Here is a 19277-nt window from a genome sequence, read left to right on the forward strand (position 1 = left end):
CAGGAGTTCCTTGTCCACAGGAGGCACTGGCTTAGAAGCGAGACACACGAAGGTAGACACTCGGAGGCACCAGATGCAATGAAATACAGATTGCACACACCACTGGACTGGTCAGAATGACAATGACCAAGCATGCTCCAATTCTTCCAGCAACGGCGCATCAAAGAACTGTACCATGCGACCACGACACAGCTGGACTGGTGGTAGCTCCGTCACTCTGCTTAGCTGAGCAAGCACAACCACTGCTTATTAGGAATAGCAGTAGTAGTATTCTGCCAGTCAATGCCAAATTCACAGGAAACCCTTCAAATACACTTGAAAAGAGTGAATGGATAGCTGAAGGAGTGACTCTGAAGACAGTCTGGAAGATAGAAACAAATCCAGACACAACAGCCTTAAAGAAGTGTACAATCACTGCAGTGCTCGAGGTGTTGAAAATTCTGCAGATCAGCTCTCCAAAGTGCTTGGGGAAGTTGGTAGGTAATAGGAATTGTATCTCTGCTGATGATCTTGCTATCTGGAGAGCATACGTCTCCTTGGCCGATGTCAACGCCACTTGTTTTTGGAACAGTAGCGCCTTTAGTCCACTCAGCTTGTCCAAATTTACATTGGTAGTATCAACATGAGGCCACATTTCTGCTACTATTATCTCTTGTGTGGAGTGGAGGTAAAACATGTCCTCAACAAGTTACAATCTGAGACAACGAAATTGCATAGGCAATTCCTGGTCTCATTCCACAACAGCTCTGTTTGTTCAGGACCACATAACTTCCATTCGAAAGTATATGAAATGCTGAACAAATAAAAGGGACGGGAGTATCCTTCAGAAAGCATGCCAAATTTGCGACCCCTGCATTGTAGAAACTGTGAAGTGACACTTGTTTGCAAATCATTGACTGACTAACAGTAGTCTCACATTCGCTTCAGCTCAGAAAGAACTCTGTTTCGCCGTTTCGACCTTTGAGCTCGAAAGTCAACTTCCACTCTTCTTTTATATAGCTATTTCCTAGCCGCTCGTATCTGACCACAGGAAAATGTTGCAAACATTTGGTGAAACGAAAGGTGGAGATTGGCAGATTTATAACGCCATGTATGAGCCATACTGTTGATGGTGTCTCTGCTACGGAAAAGGCAGCTTTTCTAACTTTTCTATGTTAAGCATGCTACAACCTGCTTCCATTTTAGCCATTATCTGATGCTCCCTGGACAAATTCAAAGCAGTCATTAGTGTTGATATATTTCTATGGAAAGCAGCCATTTTTCAGACTCTGAAATGTCCAACCCAACTGCATGATGGAACGCAGCTGACTTTGCTCATGTTATAAAAGGGACATAGCATTCTAAATGATGTCAATTGCAGAAGACACTATTGGTGGGGGGTCATTATGACCCTGGCGGACGGCGGTAATTTGGGGAAAGGGACTGCCAACAGGCTGGCGGTACCTTTTCCCAAATTATGACATTGGCGGTTTGGTTTGGCTCAAGCCAAACCGCCAGTGTACCGCTCTGTCCAACAGGGTGGTAACAGCCGCCGGGCTGGAGGCTTCGTTCTCCAGCCCCGGCGGCTGTCACAATCCCACCCTTGGCATTATGAGCCTGCCTACCGCCATAGTTTTCGTGGCAATCTTACCACCATGAAAGCCATGGCGGTAGGCACTATCTGTGCCAGGGAATTCTTTCCCTGCCACTGATAGGGGTCCCCCCACCCCCTCCCCCACCCTCCTGCCCCCGACATCCACACACCCACACACATACACACTTGCATACCCACATCCACCCAAGCATGCACTCATACATGCCCACACACCACAACACATACTAACATACACACGCATTCACGACACACAACAGACAAGTAAACTTGCATTCAGTCATACACACACGCATTCCACACCCGCATGCACGCATACAAAAACAGACAACCCCCCACACACGCACACAATATCCCCACCCCGTCTTCTGTCTGAGAACCCGACTTATCTGCTTGCAGGGGGTACTCTGGCAGGAGACTAGCTATGGCGCTGCTGCCAGCAGCAGCGTCCGCCAGCAAAACACCCCCAGGCCGTATCATGGAACATGATAGAGTCGGCTGTGTTTTGCCCATGTGGCACTGATGCTGGCATCAGCGCCACCTTAACGCTGTCCTCCGCCATGACCGTTGACGGAATTCCGCCAGCCTTCTGGCGGTATTCCGTCTACGGTCATAATGCGGTTGGCAGCTGGTAGCCACTGCAACGGTATGTTGTGGCGGTATAATGCTGCCAATGTCATAATGAGGGCCTATGTTAAGTGTGTATATTCTGTTGGACAGAGTATTCATGCCATTATCGACAACATCAAAAGCCTTTTCCATATTTTTACTTATCTATCTGCCTTAAACGTACAGCTTCCTCCATTTGAGAAAGTTTCCAGATCTCATTGTATATGACATACAGGAATCATTTAGGATGGGGTTTTCTTAGACCTACCAAGACATCCTGCAAGTCTGCTTCCTCTGATAGGGAGACTAAGTTTTTCATTACCTGCTACTAATGGTGCGTAACTGTAGGAGGCTGGCCTAGCTTGTAGTGGGTACCAGAGGTACTTAAACCTTGTACCAGGTCCAGTTATCCCTTATTAGTGTAGAAGAGGTGTTTCTAACAGCTTAGGCTGATAAAAGGTAGCTATGGCAAAGCAGCTTAGGCTGAACTAGGAGACATGTAAAGCTCCTACTATACCACTGGTGTCATATGCACAATATCATAAGAAAACACAATACACAGAAGTACTAAAAATAAAGGTACTTTATTTTTATGACAATATGCCAAAAGTATCTCAGTGAGTACCCTCAGTATGAGGATAAGTTATATACACAAGATATAGGTACACAAACCAAAATTATGCAGGTAATAGCAAGAAGGTAATGCGAGCAGTGTAAAGTTACAATAGATTGCAATAGGAGCACATAGGTATAGGGGCAACACAAATGATATACTCCAAAAGTGGAATGCGAACCACGAATGGACCCCTAACCTATGTGAGCTTGTAGAGGGTTGCTGGGACTGTAAGAAAACAGTGAGGGTTCGAAAAATAGCCCACCCCAAGACCCTGAAAGGTAGGTGTAAAGTGCACCTACTACCCCCAGAGAGCACAGAAGTCATGGTAGGGGGATTCTGCAAGAGGAACAAACACCACCAATGGAACAACAGTGGATTTCCAGGCCTGAGTATCTGTAAGACAAGGGGACCAAGTCCAATAGTCGCGACAGTGTTGAGAGTGGGCAGGAGCCCAGGAAATGCCAGGTGAGGGTGCAAGGAATCTGCCACCTGTTGGAAGAAGCTTGGAGTTCTGCAAGAACGAAGAGGACTAGGAACTTCCCCTTTGGAGGATGGATGTCCCACGTCGTGAAGAAGCTTGCAGAGGTGTTCCCACGCAGAAAGACCGCAGACAAGCCTTGCTCGCTGCAAGGGTCGCGGTTAGGGTTTTTGGATGCTGCTGTGGCCCAGGAGGGACCAGGATGTCGCCACTTGGATGAGGAGACAGAGGGGGTGCCCAGCAAGTCGGGGAGCCCTCACAGAAGCAGGTAACACCCGCAGAAGTACCCGAACAGGCACTTGGAAGAAAAGTGAACCAGAGTCCACCTGAAGTCACAAAAGGGAGTCCCACTACGCCGGAGGACAACTCAGAAGATTGTGCACTGCAGGTTAGAGTGTCGGGGACCCAGGCTTGGCTGTGCACGAAGGAAATCCTGGAAGAGTGCGCAGGAGCAGCTGCAAATCACGCAGTACCCAGCAATGCAGTCTAGCGTGGGGAGGCAAGGACTTACCTCCACCAAACTTGGACTGAAGAGTCACTGGACTGTGGGAGTCATTTGGACAGAGTTGCTGAGTTCCAGGGACCACGATCGTCGTGCTGAGAGGGGACCCAGAGGACTGGTGATGCAGTCTTTTGTTGCCTGCAGTTGCAGGGGGAAGATTCCGTCGACCCACGGGAGATTTCTTCAGAGCTCCTGGTGCAGAGAGGAGGCAGCCTACCCCCAGAGCATGCACCACCTGGAAACAGTTGAGAAAGCCGGCAGGATGAAGCGATACAAGGTTGCTAGTAGTCGTCTTGCTACTTTGTTGCGGTTTTGCAGGCGTCCTGAGCAGTCAGCGGTCGATCCTTTGGCAGAAGGTGAAGAGGGAGATGCAGAGGAACTCTGGTGAGCTCTTGCATTCGTTATCTGAAGAATTCCCCAAAGCAAAGCAGAGACCCTAAATAGCAAGAAAAGGAGGTTTGGCTACCAAGGAAGGAGGATTGGCTACCAAGAAAGGTAAGAGCCTATCAGAAGGAGCCTCTGACGTCACCTGCTGGCACTGGCCACTCAGAGCAGTCCAGTGTGCCACAGACACCTTTGTTTCCAAGATGGCAGAGGTCTGGGACACACTGGAGGAGCTCTGGGCACCTCCCCTGGGAGGTGCAGGTCAGGGGAGTGGTCACTCCCCTTTCCTTTGTCCAGTTTCGCGCCAGAGCAGAGCTGGGGGAATCCTTAAACCGGTGTAGACTGGCTTATGCAGAGATGGGCACCATCTGTGCCCATCAAAGCATTTCCAGAGGCTGGGGGAGGCTACTCCTCCCCAGCCTTCACACCTATTTCCAAAGGGAGAGGGTGTAACACCCTCTCTCTGAGGAAATCCTTTGTTCTGCCTTCCTGGGCCAGGGCTGCCTGGACCCCAGGAGGGCAGAAACCTGTCTGAGGGGTTGACAGCAGCTGCAGTGGAAACCCCGGAAAGGCAGTTTGGCAGTACCCGGGGTCTGTGCTAGCGACCCGGGAGATCATGGAATTGTCCCCCCAATGCTAGAATGGCATTGGGGGGACAATTCCATGATCTTAGACATGTTACATGGCCATGTTTGGAGTTACCATTGTGACGCTGTACATAGGTAGTGACCTTTGTACACTGCACGCGTGTAATGGTGTCCCTGCACTCACAAAGTCCGGGGAATTTGCCCTGAACGATGTGGGGGCACCTTGGCTAGTGCCAGGGTGCCCACACACTAAGTAACTTTGCACCCAACCTTCACCAGGTGAAGGTTAGACATATAGGTGACTTATAAGTTACTTCAGTGCAGTGGTAAATGGCTGTGAAATAACGTGGACGTTATTTCACGCAGTTTGCACTGGTAGGCCTGTGTAAGAATTGTCAGAGCTCCCTATGGATGGCAAAAGAAATGCTGCAGCCCTTAGGGATCTCCTGGAACCCCAATACTGTGGGTACCTCTGTACTATATACTAGGGAATTATATGGGTGTACCAGTATGCCAATGTGAATTGGTAAATTTAGTCCCTAGCCTGTTAGTGACAAATTTGGAAAGCAGAGAGAGCATAACCACTGAGGTTCTGGTTAGCAGAGCCTCAGTGAGACAGTTAGGCATCACACAGGGGACACATACAGGGCACATACTTATGAGCACTGGGGCCCTGTCTGGCAGGGTCCCAGTGACACATAGACTAAAACAACATATATACAGTGAAATATGGGGGTAACATGCCAGGCAAGATGGTACTTTTCTACAGTAACCATTGTTGACACAGTTTACCCACACTGTATATTGAACTATACCAGAGTGCAGACCTGAGACGAAGCGAGGGTCCGACCGGCTAATCTTGAAAACCCCTGAGGAAGTATCAAAACATGCCTGACACCTATTTGTGTCTTTTGCTGCAATAACCACCTGCCGGTACTTGAAAGTGTGGAATTAAAGGTACCATTCTGAACCCAAACATTTAGTTCTTTCTTGGTGACAAATCAGGAATAATTGCCAATTGATGAATTTGGCTGGTGCGGGTATACTGAGTGCATTCATTTCTTTTATTTTTGCTAACTTTAGGTAGGATGATTGTTGAACTGCTGTTTAAAAATATCATTTGTATAGGAACAAGGCATGCTCTATGCAAAGCTTCCCTGCCCTGAATTTACCAATCTTGTGTTCCCCATAAAGATTTCACATCTATAATGCTCTTCCAGTATTCATAACCTACAGCAAGTTAGGAAACAAAGGAATCTGGTGTTGGTCAGCAAAATCCTTCGCATTTTAGATGGTGATAATTTGAAATAATATGACTCTGCATTTGTATTGTCATGCCCAGACAAATATGCACATTTAGCTACATATGTTTTGGGGCTCGCCATAGATGGAGATGACCAATGTTCCGTCTGTGTGTAATTACATACTACTCTGTCTAGATGCTCGGTGCAGAAAGTAATGCCCCCAATGATGGTAACAGAACATTTTCCCATAATTTGCTGTGTTCATGTACACATCTTCACTTTCAAATACAGTGTAATCCTGCAATTGAGCAAGCATAGAATCAACTGTTCTAACATCCCAATCATCAGAAACACCAGGCGTAATTGCATCAGTCATTGAAATTTTGAGTACATAAGGTATTTGGATAACCTCAGTAGGCCCATCTATGTCAAATGGTACTTTATCCCAAACAGTCCCATCCAGAATTGGTGCTGCTGAAATGTTCACAAGGGACAAGTCTCTTCTGACCCTATGTGGGGAAAGGTATGACTTTAAAACTTTATCCACTCGCTCAACAGAAGAGCTTTTAGGAAGATAATGACCATTTCTCAAGAGAAAGAAAATACTCACTAAACCAATCCATAACAGAAAGGCAAGCATTGTCAGTAGTATCCACAGATAATGCCATGGATAAACCAAATAGTTATTCTTAAGCCATATGTACAGCTTACCTGAAAGAGTTTCAGTTGTAGAAAAGTCATCAATGTGGATGAAATATCCAGAAGCAATCTGTACAAACACCGGCGCTTGGTACCAAATTAGTGGATCGATCCACTTCTCGTGGAGGTTCATAGTAGACAATGTTGTTAGTTTGTGTTGCATTGGAGTAACAGACAGCCACATCTTGGACAGTTCTTGTTGGTGAAGTGGTAATATAAATTAGCAGATGCTCATTCTCCACCCTCCCCATGCTCTAGGAGGCATTTGTAGCATTGTTGTCCATGGTATATTCAGAAGTGTTATTGTTTCTTCTTTGAAGAGGTATATCTAGTGAGAGGAAACCGGGACCAATCCAAGGAGCCTCGGGGTCTACTCTGCAGGATCAGCCACGTGATGCAATTTGATGTTGTCAATAGAGACAAATCTCTTCCATTTGGAACCTGGCAGTGGTGGTAAGAATACAGTTCTGGTGCCTTATATTCCCAGGACTGAAAGCGGTGCTCTGTAAGATAGGCCAAAGTCCTTCTTCACAACCGTCCTCTCACAAACCAGATCCACAACTTTAGGAATCCAGCCTGTAGAAGCTGTTGGTAACTCCCTTGTTCCTAAAATGGCAGCACTAACGGATGAATTATCATCACAAAATTGTTGAAGCTCCCGTAAGACAATGAGACCTTCATTTATGTCAAAAGGTGTATCTGCCGCCACCATACCAGGGCCATCTAGATCTGGGACATACATAGGTATCCCAAAGAGGGCCTCGTAAGGGGCACCCCCCACTGCCCCCAAGGGATGTCTTGGCAGATTATTCAGTGCTCTTTGGACCCCATGTAGGTGATGAAGCCAAGGGCGGCCTGAACCTAATACTCTTGCTGTTTAGGACTGCTTTAAGTCACAATTCCTCCTCTCCACAACAGAATTACCCTCAGGAAGATATGGGGAAGAATAATGGAGTTCATTACCCATCGTCCTCATGGTGTCCCTGGATGCCCTAGAGGCAAAGTAGGGTCCTGGTCCGAGTGGAATGCTGCAACCACATATGTACCGATGAAGACCAGCAACTCTTTTATAACAGTTTGAGCGTCAGTGGCCATACACACAGGATTCTAGAACAAGAATCAACAGCGACTAAGATGTATTCATATGCACCATCCGGTTGTAAGGGACCACACTGGTCCAGGCACACACATTGTAGTGGCTTTTTGGACACTAAGAGGGATGTCTGTGGAGGGCGTTTAATGTAAGAGCCCTTTATTTCCTGGCAAATGTCACAGCAAGAACATATTGCTTGGTCTTTTTTTATAAACCCGGCCACCAGAAGCATTTCTGTAAGAGCGGTATTGTGGCTGCGGCCCCAGCATGAACAGATGCAACACCCTCATGCGCTGCTTTGATGAGATCTAATCTTTTGTCTTGTTTGGGGGTCGCTCGATCTCTCACCCCAGGAACTGTCACAAAGGCAGCATTCTGTACACTAATATGATAGGAATATTTTGTAGGGTATGCTTTTGGAAGAAGCTTGCTCTCAGCTGAAGCTTTCACAGCAGCCTGAATTTTATTATCCAATATTGTAAGAGAATGAGTCACTGCAGCAACAGAAGCCGTAGCTACTGCGGATTTGGCAGCTTCATCAGTCTAAGTGTTTCCAATAACATGTACTCCTAATCATTGGCGACCCAGTGTATGTATTACATGAGCATCTGGTAGCTTATCTTTAAGATCAGCCACCCTCTCCCACAGAGTTCTGTATTTTAAAGTGTTTCCCTTTGAATCTCTGATCCAGTTTAACCACCAATGATTGAGATAATCATTGTAGGACTGGACACAGTAGTACGAATCACAAACAGTCAATGTGAGCTGTTCTGGATTTGTATGTTCCAGTGCCATGATAAAAGCTTTAAGTTCAGCCGACTGTGCTATGGAGTCCCCTGGGGTCTGTTTGTAGGTATGTTGAAGGTGGAATACATGATGATTCATCACTCCACTCACAGCTGGGCAAGCGGCTGAATATTGATGTTTTGTACCTACAGCTGGTTGTGATGGCAGCCATCTTAGAAGAAATAATACAATAAGTGAAATAAAACAGAGCAAGTGAAGTAAGTTAAGTCACTAGGTGATGGGGCATAGGCCTTCAAGCCAAAAGGCTAAGCTGAACTCCTGAGTACCAATAATAACTAAAATGGATTCACCACAATATCAGACCCCACATCTGGCATCAGCCCAAGTTTGTGCTACTCAATTACAAAGCACCTCTGGTTGACCGATAGCCTGACTCTATTGTGTCCCAGCTATCAACAGAGGCTCCATTAGCTTTTAATTCTGATGCTGACCCTATTCCAGAGCACAGTGCTTTTTCAGAATGTTGCTGATGTTGCTGATGTTGATGATGATAATGAGGTGGCTGACTTGCTCCTTCCTCATTACACCTTTGATGCCTTATTCCTTGATTTAGTGATCACCAGTGGACTGACACCACTCCTGAGACAGAGCTTGACTCACCACATTGACAACAAATGTAAGCGTGCCTCATTCATGTGGTGGTTTGGAGGGTAGCGGAGGTGCTAGTGTTAGAGCTATCCTCTAGACTAAATCAAATGGTGCTCTCAAGGTACTCTGATAGCTACATGGTCAAGACCATGTTATTGCCTGCTTTTGAACAGGCAGGTGACCAGAGGTCATACTCCAGTACCTGGTGACCTCGATTTTCTCATCAAGCATCTCATTCCATAGAGCTTTGTTGTGCAGGACTTGAACAGTGAACTGAATCCTAATTAATTTCCCACCACTCCTATGGGTAGAGAATATAAAAGGATTGATGCTTTTGCATTGTAGTCTGTGAACTCACCCTGTCTGTTGGGCTGATGCACCGTGCCCTTTGTGACTTGGGCAGCAAGATATTGCCAGCAGTCCCGTAAAATCCTAGAACCTCTTTGGGCCAGACAATATATGATGAGAAGAATGTGGTCAAATATTTTATCCACTGAGAATTGGTTACCACAGATTGCCTTGGCAAGGCTGTTCGTAGCGTTGTGGTCCTTTGTTGACATGCCTGGATGAGGTTTACTCGGTTCTCCTGCAATATGCAGGTTATCCTGATGGACATGCCCTTTGTTGGCTCCTACTTCTTTAGTTAGAAGGCTGGGTCCGCTTTGGAACGCTTTAAAGACAGTTGCGTGTCTAGGCACAAACAAACTTCCCAACCAGCGAGGCAAAAGACAGCCAAGCCATTTCTAGGCTATGTTTGTGGATTGTGAATGCAGCATGTGGGTCGGCAGGGGCATCAGTCTTCCAGGCCCTTGTCTCATGATACATTGGGAAACAAACCACTTTACTTTGCCCTCAGTGGTGCATGCCCACCCAGAGGCAGACAGGATCCAGCACTTCCTTTCTAGTTGGTGATCCACCTTACCTGACAGATGGATCTTTCTAATTATTTAAAAGCTTACCACCATAGCCGATTTCAATAGACCCATCTATCCATCTGCTACAGAAGGTGTGCCTGTTGCTCTCCAGAGGTGCTGTAAGGAGGGTATCAGACTTCGCGAAATGAGGGAATTGTTGCTCTAACTATTCTCATTAAACATTTCACTATATGGTCCTTCTAGTCAATTTTAACATTTCATGTTCATTTCACCAATCCCACATTATTGCTTTCACCTCCGGCAATTCTCTTCAAAAGATCTCCGGTAAAGAGCCCCTACATGGGGCCTGTGAGACATTGCAGTGCCGGTCTGACTAGGAGCAAACCTGATGTTGACGCATGTTGAGTGAGGGCACTTGTTCCTGATTTAGGTCACCCACAGGAACTGTTTTTTAAATCTCTCCTGGACTAGGGTTAGATTGATATATGATCGATCTCCTTTGAAACTGTGCATTCATGTTTCTTTGATTTATATGGGAGTAATATGCACAGGACCACTTCCTACATAAAATCTTCCACCATTCAAGCCCTCCTTTATGTTTTTGACAACTAACCATAGATTCCTCATTGCCCGCTCCATCCCAGTTTTGTGGAATGGCCTCTTTTTAAAGTAAAAGGTACCATGTTAGTCCTCGACACACTGTATCCAACAATTGTTCACACTCTGCAACTGAGGGCTCTGAGGAGGAAAAAACTAGAAACTGACATTAGTGTGCAGTAGTGGTGATTATATTTGACTCCTCTTGTCACTTTTTGGGCCGTTATGGAGCCAGCACAGAGTTGCATGTCTACACCCAACAGTATGCGGAAACACTGCTTCAAAAATCTCCAGATCCAGGATGGCACATGGGGAATATTCTAAGGTGAGGAATTTGCAGTTAGAGTAACCACCAGAAAGGGTGTTTCTGAAGGTAAATAAGTTTTCTGATCACTGATATGCTGATGTGGTTGCTTCTTTGCACTAAATATGCCATCTTTAACTGTGAGGTGATATATTTGTATTCAACTAATACATTTTGAATAAACATAATACATTTATTTTATTTACAACAGAAGACTCAATAGACAGTGACCGTGCCAGTGGTGTTGACAGTGAAGATGAAAAGGAAGAGCAGGTAAGTAAAAAATGTGAGCTAATTCACAATTGTGTGTTCTTAAAAACATATTATCCTGATCTTTGTCTTAAGCTGTTTTGTTTTGCTTATTTTATTTTTCGACCAATGAAAACAAGTCCCCCTTCCTGATTTCTTCTGGCCAACTGATACCTGCTCACTCTTCTTCATATGAGAGGAACAAATACAAACTTAGCACATCACGCCACATGTTGAGCTCCTGCTTATGCCGCAGATGACCGATTTCAGTCAGTGGTGGGCCCTTGAAGAGATGCTGGTAGTGTTGCACTGGGTTCTGCCTGTGCTGTACACTTGGATTTTTTTGCTTTTCTGATCATACGGTTTTTGGACTTTTGACAGGGGGGTGGGGGTTTGGTTGAGTCTCACTACCTGTCTCTCACACGCTGTAATCACATGGTAAACATACTGCACATGTTTACCGCCAGTGTCTGCCTGTTAAGACCAGTCCACTGTGAAGCAGCAACGGCAAGGGGCACTTGGCTGGTTACACATATGCACACATGTACGGGCAGTGCATGGGAGACTGATGTTGTGTGCAACCCGTTAACAACACACAGGTAGCCTGGCGCAATGGGGACTCTGCAGGGTTAGGTATTCCCCTGGGATAGGCCACATAAGAGTAGTGTACACTATTAGGGAAAGTCAGTAAGCTTTACTGTTTTACCTGTAGTGACACTGCATTATAACAGAGAGAAGGAACTGCCTTAGAATGTAGTTTCACTTCCCCTTGGCCTCTACAGAGACCATTGTCTTCTTGAATTGGAATGTAACCTGTGTGTGGAAAACCAAATTTGTAACTTCCAAAATGATAACTGCTGGGTCGTTCAGAGTTTCCATATTTTCCTGGGTCTGCTCAGGATCAGAGCCCAGGCCTTGTGCCACCCTGCTCTACCCAGTAATTACATTTTCTCCAGCAGCAGGAACAAAGGTCTCTCCCACACAAACAGAGCAATTAGCACTACTTCACCTAGCTCCTGCGGAGGAAAGGGGCGGGGACGGAATGATATGTATCAATCACCCAGCTGTCACACTACTCCAGGGATGGTTCTGTCTAAACTAGCTGAACAAAGGAGGTTACCCAGACAATTGGTGCCAACTAACTGGGGGGGGGGGGGGGGGGCGGGGGCGGGGATCCATTTGAAATTCCTGTGGGCAAGGCCCTGGCAGTGATGTTAGCGAGGAGTGGAGCTGAGACCCCAAGAGCTTATGTGACCAGTGGCACCTGGATGATGCCATTTTGGATTGTCCCACCATGCTGGGCAGGAGGGTTGGGACAGGGGTGGAGAGGTGATGTGGTAACCCAGGATTGGTTAGAGGTGCCTTCCTTCTGGCACATTCCTCTCCCCTTTATAAAGTCATGCCCCAGAGGAAGACTCTCTCTTGCCTGCTGAAGTTCTACCTACTTTGCTGCTGGATCCTGGAACTTCCATGAACAACTGAAAGAAAGAACCCCCTGATCCCCACTCAGCCCCCAGGACTCTGCCCTGCAGGCCCCTGGACCACTGTGGCTCCCCAAGGCCCAGTGAGGCTAGCATCATTAAACCCCCTGAGGATTAATTGAGAGAAAGGCCTGGACTTTTCTCCACCAATCAACAAAACCACAAAGGAGAACCTGTGCAGGGAGACAAGAAGTCCAACCTTTTGAGGACGGCACTGCTTTGGAGGAGAGGAAGGTTGTTGCAACTGCCTCCGGGAGTAAAATGAGCCCATATTCATCCAAATTAGACCAATGGGGCTCCAGCTATGGCATTCTAAATTTTAACGACCTTTGACCTATGTTTCCTCCCTCAGAAGATGTGGGTCTTCACCACCAGATCATTGAAATTTCCCCAGGGTGGACCAGGACTCTGGATTGGGGCTAAGGAGATGTGTGGGGTTTCATTCAGTTGAGGAAGAAGGCAAGCGTGCAGTCCCCTCCCCGTTCCTCTAATTCACCTTGGGACCCCACCCCCTGGTCTGATATCTGTTAATGGGCCGGGACTCCATCCCTGACCCTGAGTGCTGCAGTGGTGCAGAGAAGCGCTGTTCTTCTTTCCCAAGGCTTCCACAATTGAGGGGCCCAGGACCCCATGCCTGGGCCCCAAATTTCTCCAGAAGACGGGGCCAGTGCTGCTGTACCCCCCTCAACCTTCCATGTGTTCCTATTCCAAGTACAGCAACTGGACAGCCTGGGTGGGGCAACCCGAAGAGAAATTGACATTGCTCTCCCCAGCCCAGCGGGAGAGGCGCTGCTCTAATATTCACTGCTTGCAATAACATCGTCCCATAATGCTTTGCGGGGCCTCACATATAAATGCCTTTTCGGCCATATTGCAGCCTTTGGTTGTCTCAGGATGACGGAACCACCACTAAATTGTTCAGCACGCTATGACCTTGTTTTTTATGTTATCTGCTAGGTCCTTACCCTAAGTTGTGGTGAACCACAAAATCCTCACCTTTCCTGCATTTTCAAGCTCTCTCGTGACTGGAGCCTTTGCCCCACAGCTGGGAGTCCTTTTCGGTCTAGGGTCCTTGTGTATGGTAACATTTCAGAAGGCCAGGAATGCTTGAAGAGGTGCAATGCACTGTTCATCTGGTTACGCCCTCTAGGTTATGATTGAATGGCCACATTGCAATTCTTTTTTCACACTGTTGTATTACTATGATATCCTCTAGGGTTTTTTTTTACCATTAAGGCCCAATGCCAAGTATTTGAAAGAATGCTCATACACGACGTTTATTACTGATAAATTATGTTATTGGGTTTTCATGATGATTGCATACTTTTCTATTGATTCATCATTATTGCTGTTATGATGATGACTCATGCAAAAGTACTGTCCTTTCTACATAACAACTGTTAAAACTCACTTGATATGGTTTGTTGTTCCACAGAGGGGGTCACCAGTGATTACACAATGTTATCTATGGTCTATGCCATCTGACGTTGTATGTTTGTAAATTATTGTGTAGTATTTAGTAGTGTGTGTGTGTGTCTAATAAATATATTCTCCTTTTTCTAAAGGAAAAGTACTGACTGGATAATAAGTGTTTGAGTGTTATTATTGTATCCCGATGATTGGTGATTACAAGCCCACACCACTTCCCTTGAGTAGGCCTTAGTTTGCTCCATCTCGTTACCCTGTGAGAGTCAAGTGTTTCAATGGGGTGTTTGATTCCCACTGATAACAATAGAGGAACTATTACTGGTGATGGTCACACAACTATTAGCCTAATTTTCAGCAGGTAGTATGAGCAGTTTTATAAATACCATAAAAGCTTGTAGAAACTGGTCTGTACCTTTTGTGTTTGCAGCTTGCACACTTGTGCATGATATGGTTTCATCCAGACCTCTTAAAATTGTTTGCACCAGTGGACATGGAGTACGGCCGGACAGAGAGGGAATGGGGAGAGGTGGGGCGATTTCCCCAGGCTCCACCCCTTGAACAGGCCCTACATGGCTGCTGATTTACACGTCACTTGTTCGTGCCTGATGTGACCTAGTGGGTAAAAAAACCGAGGGACTGAATTATGGCCCAGAGTAATTACCGGTGGCTGAGGTTAATTCAGACAATCCACCTATCATTTTTTGTCAGTGCAATATGTGTGCCCTGAATGGGTCCCGTTCTTAGCTTGCCACAGGACTCAAGCTGTGCGCTGCTGGCTATTCCCAAATTAGACTGAATGTGGTCTAGGGTTGTTTGTATTTTTGTTCAGAGGGGCCTGATCCCACAATTACAAGTCAAACTTCCAGTTGGAGAAGGACTAAGGCTAATTTTCACATGGCTGGTTGCTGCCCGATGTAGAATGGTGGGCACAAAGAAAAATATGGGATGCAGCCCAGAGTAATTACTGCTGGCTTTGATTAATTCAAGCAGTTCACTCATCACTTTTTTATTTTTATTTTTCTTTGGTGAGTCTGTTGCCTTGCATCCCACCCGCCAGGGTCTTAATGTGACGCTGGGACCGCCTGGAGTGTGGCGGTCCTATTGCCACCACGAGTGTGGTGGTCTGAAAACTGCCACACTTGTAATGAGGCCTTTAGTCCTAAATCTACGTTGCTTCAGGCATCTGACCTGCCAACCTCAGAAATGAGCTATTAGTAAGTTGACTGGCACTTCTTGTAGCTTTAGAGAGTTTGTTGGAACATGATTGTCCTCTGCATGGCTTATGAGCGTACACCCCACCCTGAGTTACCAAATTGCAAGTGTCTACTGCATGTTGTCATTTTGGTGGAAGGTTGTGCACTCAGCAATCGTGTGTGTGCTGGGACACAAGATCAACACATTGTACTGACGAGCAGGGCTCTGAAGTCTGTAAGAGCTTACCCAAGCGTACCTCCTTAGTCACAAGATTTCTCTTCTCATACTGACTGTTATAAGCTTGGCAGTGGTGGGAGTGTATGTTTGAATCAGAGAGGCTTTCTTTCTGTTCCTAGAGCTGGCATGCCACCTCACCCCTGAAGTCCTGACCAAGCTATGTAGCCAGTTACTTTGGCTATATTCCTTGTGCATTGTCAATACAAGTGTATGATACAATGTGGATGGTATTGCTAGCATTCCTGAAGCTTTTGCTAACTGACAGATTTGAGGTGTAGGTGGTTAGACACTTGGTTTCCTGTCTATGTGCAGAAGTGAACATTTTGTGTTGTCCTGCCTTTGGTTCCGTCTTGGAGCACTCCCATTAGGCTGGGTGTGGGGAGGAGGAGTCAGCTGTCTGGTACGGAGGCAGGAAAAACGTTTCAACCAAGGGCTGTCTTTTGCTCCCACCAGCGGCGCAGCTCCCAAAAGGCTCTTAGCTTCCAGGGGGGACGCCTGCACTCTTCTCTGTGCTGATGTAATGGTGGCTGTCCTTGGAGATGCTCTGTGTCAGGCCCCTACTGCTGAACTGTCTCCTGAAGGGAAAGATGGACCTGGGGAGAACATATAAAGTAAGTCAACTTCCTCAGTCTGCTTCCAGACCAGAGCATGGGGAATTGACAATCTTCATCTGGAAAAGCAGTATAGGTGTACAAATGAACCATGTTAGAGGCTGGCCCTCTATGCAGTGTACAAAACCAAGTACACTATGCAGAGGGTCCAAACAACCACATGTTAGTTTTCAGGGGTAAAAATCAGACCACCTAATGCTCTAATTTTTAAGGTAGCTGGTCAAGCAGTTAGGCTAATCCAGGAGATGTGCTAAGTATTTGCTGTACTCACAAATCCAATCATGCACCACACACACTCAAAACCAGAATTTATAAAAATATTTCAGACTTTTATATAATTTTTAGACCAAAATCTTTAGAATAGGTTAAGTACTTTTCTTGTTAAGACTTTTTAAAGTTGTAGCAAAGTTAGGCTTTCTGTGCGTAATTACGCACCACTGGAATCAATAGGCAGTCACTTTAAAAAAAAAAAAAAAAAATGCATTAAAAAAATCGCAAGGTTGAGTTTCCAGTCTCTTCTTTTGCAGAGTGGTCGCAGTGGTCGGTGGGCATCTTGTGCCAGCTGGAGAGCTTCGGGCAGCTCCCGGTTCCGGTGGGAGCAGTGCTGGAAATGTTCTTGGCACAGACACAGGGCCACCTGGATGGGCCACTTGGAAAAGGAGCTGGTTTGCAAATTCAAAGTGGTGCCTGGGGGTCCTACTGGGCTGTTGAGGTCACAAGAGGTTGGATACCCGGGGCACACAGCAGATCCCGCGATGCAAGGCCCAGGGTGCCCAGGTGCAGGGTATTTTGGAGGTCTTGGATGCTGTGCGCAACGAAGTCCACTGGAGCTGGAGGTAAGCCTGTTTGAGGGCCGCTTACAGGACAATGGGGGCACTCTGGTCGGAAGTCCGGGGTGTTCCTGAAGTCCCTCGACTGGGGCTTTCTCCTGATACTTTGTCAGCTCAGTGGGGTGGGGGGGGGGGAGCTGGTTTTCTCCTGGTCTGACGTGAGCTGACCCGGACTGAGGGTATTGCCTTAGCTCAGCCGCTGGGGGTCACAGCGCCACCAAGCTTGGTACGATTGGGGGGCACTTCGGGCTGTCGTCTGTGTCTCGTTGGGTCCGGCTGTGACTTCTGGTCATGGAGATATCGGCAATTCATTGAAGTGTCCCTCACTGGTTACTTGGTCTTTTGCAGTTTACTTGCTTTTCTTGAGTGGTACCTCCATTCAGGAGGGAGATCCGGAGTGATCCTTGAAGCCTGGAGGTCCCCTGGCTTTCTTGGGGTCGGTCCAGTGTTCAGCTCCTCCGCTGTCGCGATTGTCGGGAGTCTGGTGCAGCAAGCTGGGGTCTTGGCGCCTCTTCTGGGGCAGCAGGTCCTCAGTTCTCGTCCTGGCAGTTTCTCTGGTGCTGGTCTTCTTGCCTTCTTGGAATCCTTTTCGAATTTGAAATCTTGGTCTAGGGAGCCCACTAAATACTGAATTTAGTGGGCATTTTTAGGGGGAACCTGGTAGTATCCAATGGGGCACTTAACCTTTGGTAGTTACAACCACTATAGTGACCACTTCCTATGGGAAGAGTCACTTCCCTAAACCTCATTGGCTATTTTTCTCCATTCCAAGATGGAGAAAACTGAATCAGAGGGTCCACTTCGCATTCAAGCCCTTGGGGGTGGTGCATGGTCAGTGAGGCTACTCTTCCTCCCTTTTGTCTGGTTTCCCGCCTTTGCTCCCGCCAAAAAATGGGGTTTGCAAAGGGGGAAGCCCTCTGCTGCTAGAAGCAGGCCTGGAGGCTCAAATTTCAGGGGATGTAGCCCTTTGAAGCTCACCGACAGGGTGTTGCACATTCCTGAGGGAGCGGGAGTTAGCTCCTCCACCCAGGAACGGCATTGTCTTACAAACCAGAGAGCCAGGGCTATCCCCCAGGTTTGTATTTTTGCTGTCTGGAGTGGCAGCTGGATGGAACCAGCCTGCAACTCTGCCAGTTAGGGTTAGCTTTTGCAAGGGGCACCTCTAAGGCGGCCCCTGGGTACATATAAGGGTAAATCCAATACTGGTATCAGTTTGGATTTCATATTCTGAGTAGTTTGATACCAAACAACCCAGGGTGCAGAGTGGCTATCATGTAGCTGGGGAACTCATGTTTGACCAAGGCCCAGTTCATACTTTAAAATGGCTGCTCTGTTCACTCACTATGTCCTAGGTTTAGCAAGGACACAGTGGGGGCATATTGCTCATGCAGCTATGCCCTCACGTATAGAATGGTGCACCCTGCCTTAGGGCTGAAAGGCCTGCTAGAGGGGTGACATATGCAGTGTATGGTGGACAGGGTACACAGAGTGTGCCATGTCAAGATTATCCTTTTAGAGTTGCCCCAGTATACTCAGCCTGAAATGGCAATGCTGAGTGCATCTGGGTGCAGGGCCTTTGGGGGTGCACAATCATTGCTGCTGCCCCTAGGGGCCTACCCTTAATATCTCTTGCCCTGGGTACTGGGGTACCCATCTACTAGGGACTTATTGGGGTATTTAAGAGCATAACCAATTGTGCCAAGCATCACAGCAGTTTTAGGGAAAGAGCTCTGGCCCAGGGAAACTGTTTAGCAGGGGCCCTGGTCACTACCAACTTCTAGAACACATCAACATCAGGCAAAAAGTGGGGGCTAACCATGCAAAAAGAGGCCTCCTCTCACAATACATCAGGGTGAAGCATTTCTGATTGGTGTTGGAGTAACTTTCTCTGACACCAGGTCTGGTTTCAAGGACAAACCAGGTTTGGTTTCAATGACAACCAGTTGCCCAGAGGTGAGGGAACATTACCTGAGGAACAGAACAAGTACTTGCTGGAAGAGAGCTGTGGGTCTGTCTTGGACATAGGCTGCTTGACCTGCTAAAAGTGGGGTGAAGAAGGCACCCCTGCAGCTGCAAGTTTGCCAAGAGTGGAAAATCTGCTACATTAGTCTGTGAAAGATGCTGACCAGAAGAAGCAGACTGAATTTTACAGTAGCTCTCTTAATTTGCAACTATGTTGTCAGCACGGAGCTGAGGAAGTGCCCAACTGCCATATTACTTGCTCCCAGTTACCGTAAAGACCCTCAAGCTTTTTCTGCAATTTAAATTGAAGT

The 19277-nt window shown here is 46.9% G+C and overlaps 1 protein-coding gene across 7 annotated transcripts in view; it reads left to right on the plus strand.

Moving 5' to 3' along the window:
• LOC138300721 (WASH complex subunit 2-like) overlaps positions 1-19277 on the plus strand; it is a 780011-nt gene that overhangs the window by 51827 nt on the left and 708907 nt on the right. For all 7 annotated transcript variants that reach the window (XM_069240414.1, XM_069240416.1, XM_069240417.1 and 4 more), the window contains exon 6: positions 11186-11247. In XM_069240414.1, coding sequence (XP_069096515.1) covers positions 11186-11247 — 62 coding nt within the window. The remainder of the gene's footprint in view (positions 1-11185; positions 11248-19277) is intronic.

This window comes from Pleurodeles waltl, chromosome 6 (assembly GCF_031143425.1).
Source record: "Pleurodeles waltl isolate 20211129_DDA chromosome 6, aPleWal1.hap1.20221129, whole genome shotgun sequence".
Taxonomy (NCBI): Eukaryota; Metazoa; Chordata; class Amphibia; order Caudata; family Salamandridae; genus Pleurodeles; species Pleurodeles waltl.